This window comes from Tetranychus urticae, chromosome 1, assembly GCF_039701765.1.
Source record: "Tetranychus urticae isolate SD_2017Ah chromosome 1, NJAU_TeUrti_SD_1.0, whole genome shotgun sequence".
Lineage (NCBI taxonomy): Eukaryota > Metazoa > Arthropoda > Arachnida > Trombidiformes > Tetranychidae > Tetranychus > Tetranychus urticae.
In genome coordinates, this window is record NC_142958.1 from 31169657 (window position 1) to 31176540 (window position 6884).

At 34.6% G+C, this 6884-nt stretch overlaps 1 protein-coding gene across 2 annotated transcripts; it reads left to right on the forward strand.

Annotated features, from left to right (window-relative positions):
- The first annotated feature begins 85 nt into the window (after positions 1 to 85).
- On the forward strand, positions 86 to 5245 carry Set1 (SET domain containing 1). 2 transcript variants are annotated; one of them, XM_015928898.3, is made up of 7 exons: positions 86 to 383; positions 500 to 604; positions 678 to 948; positions 1020 to 2015; positions 2292 to 4324; positions 4415 to 4672; positions 4792 to 5245. In XM_015928898.3, the coding sequence occupies exons 1-7, from the start codon at positions 294 to 296 to the stop codon at positions 4963 to 4965; spliced, it is 3927 nt and encodes a 1308-aa protein (XP_015784384.1). In that variant the 5' UTR covers positions 86 to 293; the 3' UTR covers positions 4966 to 5245. The 2 variants fall into 2 exon arrangements, with proteins under 2 accessions (XP_015784384.1, XP_015784382.1); XM_015928896.3 differs by having other exon boundaries at positions 1020 to 4324.
- Positions 5246 to 6884: the final 1639 nt, after the last annotated feature.

Sequence of the window (6884 nt, forward strand, 5' to 3'; positions counted from 1 at the left end):
TGTTTTGAAAAAAGCGCTCTTTGTACAAATGGTTGATACCAAACAGATAGATCTTGGAGTCGATATTTTGATTACAGATAATTTTATTCCAGTGTTTTTTCTTTGATGCTCCAGGTGTGGTTTTTTTCCGTGTTGAAATTAACAAATTTAATTGATTTATAGTTTGTATTTATGTTACAAAAGTCTAAAATTGACCCTTCAAACTGATAAAGTAATGTATATTAATTATGTTGTTATCCAAATTAGCTCAGTAAACCAATTTTGATGTTGCTCATGGTAAGAAGCCTGAACAAATGTCTAATAATAATTGGAAACTCATTGTTGATCCGGTTATTAAGAAAGGATCTAACAAAGTTTACCGCTATGAAGGTGTTGTGGCAGGGGTAAGTTTTGGTCATTTGATTGTTTATTGATCACTTTTTGTATTCATGAATAGTGATCAACTCAATCAATGTAAGTATTAACTGTGAATCTAATATTTTTTCTTTTCTTTTTACAGAAGGAATGTATATATCCTCCAGTCCAAGTTAGAGATCCTAGAAATCCTATAACTATTCGATTGAAAAGCACCGAACAGTTTGAATTTAAACCAACAAAGTTCAAAGTAGGTTTCACTTTTATTTCCTTCGAATTTACCTTCTGACTAATCTTTTTATTCTTTGTCTCTTTTCTCACAGATTGATAGTAATTATATTGGACCACCTCCTCCAGTAGAAGTCTCAATTTCCAATTTAAATGATAATATTAAAGAAAATTTTTTACAAGATTTAGTTAAGCAATATGGAGCGGTGGAAGAACTGCAAATTTTCTACCATCCTAAGACTAAACGTCACTTGGGTTTGGCGAGAATTACGTTTGCCAGCACAAGTGCAGCCAAAGCTTGTGTTGAAAAGATGAATAACACTTCAGTTATGGGTAACGTTCTGTCAGTATTTTTCGATCCACTTGGTAAGATGCTTTTATTTTTATCTTTATTTGATTGTACAAATTGTTATCTCTTTTTTCTTTCCATTTTTCAGGCAAAATTATTGATAGTCAAAAGGAAATGGCCATCAATCCACCACCTAAACCTCCCAAAACATTAAGTGATCAAACTGGTAAATCTGATGTGCCCGATTCTGAAGCTAGCCCTCATGCCTCCATTCCATCTGATAAAATACCACATTCATCTCATCCTAGTATCCAATCATCTCATACTTATAATTCGTGTAAAAATAGCGGTCCTACAAACTTCCATTCTAATCAAGCAACACCTATGGGTCTGGATGGCAACTATGTTTACGGTCCAGGCACTATGTCTTATTTAAATAATTCATCAAACATACCTGGCTGGCCTCATGGTGCTAACCAACCTGGTGTGTGGGATCCATCTACTCAAACTTTCACCAATCAAGCTGAATTGAACAAAGCACAAAATTCTATGAGAGAAAGTCTTGATTCCAGAATTGAGCTTCTCCTCAAAAGTCAACACATTGGTTTAGCGCCAGGTTTTCTTGGTGAGATTGGTGGTGGTATGTCTGGCTTAGGTAGTCCAACTTTTGACACAAAAGGATTTTCTACTCCGCAAGATTTTACACAATCATTCGGTAACAAACTGACATTGAACCAGGAGGACTCGAATGATAGTAAATCTGAGCTAGAGCTCAGGCAGGATGGAAGTGATGCAATCCTTGGTACTCCACCATCACCTTTTTTAAATGGAGCATCTTACATTAGATGGTCAAAATTTACTCAAGCAATTGACTCTGGAAAGGAACCCTGTTTAGATAGTGATGATGGAGAGGACGATGTTGATATGGATGGCAAAGATACATCGTTTAATGGCCAAGATGGTGATGCAACTCCATTAAAAGATGAAACAACGAATGTTCGTAAAAAGCGATTAAAAAATAAGAAGCCCTTAGATGTGAAAAATAACGGCGGCGGAGATGACGCAGATGATAGAATGTCATTATCATCTTTAAGCAGCGGTGAAAAACTTCATGTCACAGCTAATGAACCCTCCATGACTTCAGGTATTGTCCACCATCCAATGTTCCCAAGTGAACAAGTTCAAATGATGGCCCGAATGGGCATTTGGAAACCAGGAATGGGTTCCGGAGTGCTCGGAATGCCACCCACAGGGGGTCAGCAAAGTTTTCTTACTTCCGTTGGCTCATTTCATCAAACATTTCAACCTCTTTCATATCCACTAACAAATTTAGCACTAACACCTTCTAGACCTCCATTTTCCCATTTTCCATTCACATCATCAGGACTTTTTACCAGTTATCCGATCTCCGGTTTTTTAGCAATGACAAATACAAATAACATGGTTAACCACAAGGTGCGAAGTTCAAACAACAATCATGACCATCATCATAATCAACAAAGGAATAATAAAGATGATGGAAGTTGGAAACAGCGACGTTTGGAATCCAAAAGAGGACCTTTAACACAGGGCATTCTTGAAAAGATTGTTAACGAGCTTAAGGAGATTATCAAACGAGATATTAGTAAAAAAATGATAGAAAATGCAGCTTTCAGGATGTTTGACAAATGGTGGGATGAACAAGAGAATAAAAGAAAACAAAAAAGTCGTCTCAAAGATGCCTCTTCAGTCCCTCAACCTCAACAACCAGAAGTTAAAAAAGAAGAAGCTAGTGCTATTAACTCTTCTTGGGCTGCAATTTCAACTTTTTATGATAATAGTAAAGAAATTAATACTTTTAAAATAAATAATACGGGCTTTGGTCTTGGCCTTGGTCTTCGCTCAGTGATACCCAAAATGCCTTCTTTCCGGCGTAAAATAAGAAAACCAACAACACCACCAATTGAAGATGAAGAATCTCGTGATGATGGTGATAGTAAAAAATCATCTGTTGATGAGGAAATGTACAAAAATGGAGCTACTGTCAGTAGTAGTTGGAAGAGAAGGAATCGCTCTGCGGCGGTGATAGAAGATGAAAGGCATGATTCTTCGTCAGATGAATCAGAATCTAGTCAAACAAAAGCAAGACGGCATCGTGGTCAAAGTTTATCCAGTATCAGTAGCTCTAGTATGACTTCTGGTATTGCTAGTAGTAGTTCGAGTTCAAGTGATGAAGAGTATCAGTCTTTATCTGACTCGAGTGGATCTGAAGCTGGCAGTGATGAAGAATCTGAAATTTCAGATGATGAAAGATTGGTCAAGCTTAAATCAAAATCTAATAATCGTAAACTCATTAGTTCAGATGACGATGAAACATCTCTTAAGGATCGTCTATCATCTAAAGAATCTAAAGAAACTGCCAAATCAACAAACAAATTAAAGTCAATCGCCGAAGTAAAACAGGAAATCAATGATGATGGCTTAGCAAGGCTGGAAGCATCTGAAGCTTTGGTTGCACTTGCTACATCTTTCACGCCAGCCGGAGATAAAGTTCTACCTCATTCAGATGTAAAATCAAGTGAATTAGAAAGGGTAAAAAGTGAAACTGATTCAGCACCTGAATCTGATAAATTTGATAATGATATGCCTGCTGAATCAGTTGCCTTTGACCATTCATATTGTATTCGTAAAGACACCAATGAAGTTAAACCCAGCATTGACTCTGTCATCGATTCCGTCGCAAGAGGCTCTGTTGATGTTGAAATGATCAATGAATTTAAAACAACTAACGATAATGATCATGATCATGGTTATAGTAGAACGCATATGGATGAAAAACCCGGAAAACGTTTAAGTAAGAAGAAGTCGACAGGAACATTACCAGTCATTTCTGATTTCCCTAGTTTTCCTCGTGTGGCTTCCGAATGGAGAAAAGCTAAGCGAAATGCAAGTGAAATTTTGGACTATGAAATTGTTGCTGATGATTTTATGGAACAAGTTAAATCTGTTTTCAAGCCTAGAAGTAATATAGAAGAAATGAACATTCTGTACGACTTTTTAACTAATGGTATTGATGCAGAGGATATTAATTATATGAAGCGAAGTTATGAGGCTATGCTGCAAGCAGAAACACAAATGCTTTGTTTGAATGATACTCATTGGTCTGACCATCCTCCCACAATTTGTTACACTGTGCCTAAAAAGAAACGTAAAACAAATGATGATAATCATCCTAGAGTTCATCTATCAGGTTGTGCCCGTGCTGAAGGTTATTATAAAATGACCACCAGTGAAAAAATGAAATATTCGTATCTCACATCAACCTCTTCTCATGGGGAAGATGCTTCTAAAGACTTGAGAGCGCGAATTCCCACAACTCAACAGTCAACCCGAGAAGCCCGCTCTAATCAAAGACGACTTTTAGCTAGTGTAGATGCTGCTTGGTCAGATCTCGTTAAATTTAACCAACTTCAGGTACTTTTGAACTTTGATTCTTACCTCTTCCAGATTTTGGTCTAAAAGTTACAAGTTAATAACGTTTTTGTATTGAATTTTTTATTTCAGTTCCGTAAAAAGCAACTTAAATTTGCAAGAAGTAGAATCCACGATTGGGGACTTTTTGCCTTGGAGCCAATTGCGGCTGATGAAATGGTTATTGAATATGTTGGTCAGATGATTAGACCCGTCGTGGCTGACTTAAGGGAAAAGAAATATAATGAAATGGGCATTGGAAGCTCATATCTTTTTAGGGTTGATTTTGAGACTATTATTGATGCAACCAAATGTGGTAATTTGGCTCGTTTCATTAATCATAGTTGTAATGTAAGTTGATAACTCTCATCTTATTTTTCCTAATTCACTTATTTAAAATTCATTCATTTATTGTCTTCTCTAAAATTATCAATTTTTCGCTAACAATTTTCTTTCTCTTTTTTCCATAGCCAAATTGTTATGCTAAAGTTATCACTGTTGAAGGGCAGAAAAAAATTGTGATATATTCTAAACAACCGATAGATATTGATGAAGAAATCACGTACGATTACAAATTTCCTATCGAAGATGAGAAGATTGCTTGCTTATGTGGAGCACCTCAGTGTCGCGGTTACCTCAACTAAATTTTTTCTGTCATCATTAAATCCCTTGTTCTTTGTACCTTTGAAAATTGTATTCTTACTTCCCGCTCTTCTCTATCATCTCCTTTTCTTCCCTTTTGCTTTTCTACCTCACTTCCATTTTCTTCCTCTCTTCTCTTTACTCTCTGTAAATTTCATCTGTAAACTCATCAATCCAAGAGACACAACTCGCTGCATCAGAAACTATTTTGTAAACAATCAATCAGCTATCAACAAATAAGTCCATCTCTTCACATTAAAAATGAAAATGAAACATAAAAAATCAAGAAGCTCACAAATTCTTAATTGAAAATGAAACAAAAATCGTGATTTAATCAACGAATGGATCCTCTTTTTCCTGATTGCAATAAAAAAGAAGATTAAAAAAATAAAATTACAGAACAATTTTTGCATGATTAACTTTACCGACCCAAATCCTATTTTTAAAACCAAGAAAAGGTCAACCAATAAAAGTCTTTTATTAAAAGATCAATTTCTGTCCAAATAAACATTGTATATTGAAAAGGTTAATGGTTGTCTTAATGATCCGATGAAATGTTTAAATTGATTCAATGAAGAGTTGACTTTTAAAATCGATGAGATCACAAACTGATCCATTTATTTGTTGACAAATAATGACTTTAACTAAAAGTATCGCATTCAATTTTTAATGAGAAACAGTTAAGTCTAGATTGTCAATTAGCCTTACAAAATTCAATTTAACATGAGATTGTAAAACTTGATTCAATCATTTTATTTCAACCTGAAAGTGGCTGAAAAAAGGTAAAAACAGTGGCAAAGTAATTTTGAGTTGAACAAGCAAAAGAAAACATTATTATAAATGAAAATCACATCTTAAAGTTAAGCTATTTCACCTGATCCACATTTCATGCTGAGTATTCCTGGTAAACTCAATTTATCCCTGCATGATGCAAGTAATAACAATGAGAAGGAAACGAGAATACATTTACCAAAAAAAAGATGAACCAGAAAAAAGGAGAAACGATTACCGTTTTCGTTTATATTAGTGTATTAGATAACCACATAACTGACCTTTCCATACTAACTGTCCGTAAAAATTTCTCAAGTTGGCTAAATAGTCAATGGCAACATTAAGGATCATAAAAAGCCTCAATCCCTCGAGTTATATACAAAAATTCATCGGTAAATATGATCGAGGATGGACTTGTTTCCACAGAATTTTAAACCACAAAACAAATCATTTTTAAAAGCAATAGGAACCTGTAAACAATTTGAGATTTTTTCCAATAAATTGAATGAAAGCAAAAAAGCTGAGAAATCAAAACTAACCCAAAAGAAAAACCAGAAAATGGAAATTTTTTAACGTTATCACAGAATCAACATAGCAATTAGCATGAAACGGTAATGGCGCTTAAACAGAAATATTAAAATTTTGAGAATTCCCAGCCTCAGATGAAGCATTGTTTCTCGAACCAGGAAACGCTCCACTTTTCATCTCACCATCATTGTGCGATTCCCATCCATTTTTCATATCCCATGATATTTAAACCGATTAAATTAACATAATGAAAGATATTTTGGAAAAGGCTTTGCTAAAAAAATTGAATAACCCAAAAAATGAAAGACAAAATATGGATTGGTAAAAATGTAATTTTAAAATTGTAATACTTGGAGGTAAAGTTATCGACACTTAACATTTACTTTCATTTCTGGTAACATCTTTTATCCATTAATATCAATAGACTAAATGGTTATTCATTTTCATCATTCTTATGATCCATAGAAAGATAACTGTTGATTCAGTTTGATATCTCTTTCACATCCAGCTATGTCATATTGTAGTGAATAGTAAAATTGTTGAAAGAATGGTGATTGTATGTGTTGCCATTCTCCAAATATTAGGCCACAAAGCTTCAAGATCATTCATCAAAATCACGAAA

What these genes read in the sequence shown, in the direction of transcription:
- Set1 (XM_015928896.3), top strand. Translation starts at nt 294, where the DNA reads ATGTCTAATAATAATTGGAAACTCATTGTTGATCCGGTTATTAAGAAA. An exon ending in TTAAATTTAACCAACTTCAG is followed by an intron (nt 4,325 to 4,414) that starts GTACTTTTGAAC and finishes TTTTTATTTCAG; the next exon opens with TTCCGTAAAAAGCAACTTAA. An exon ending in TCATTAATCATAGTTGTAAT is followed by an intron (nt 4,673 to 4,791) that starts GTAAGTTGATAA and finishes TTTTTTCCATAG; the next exon opens with CCAAATTGTTATGCTAAAGT.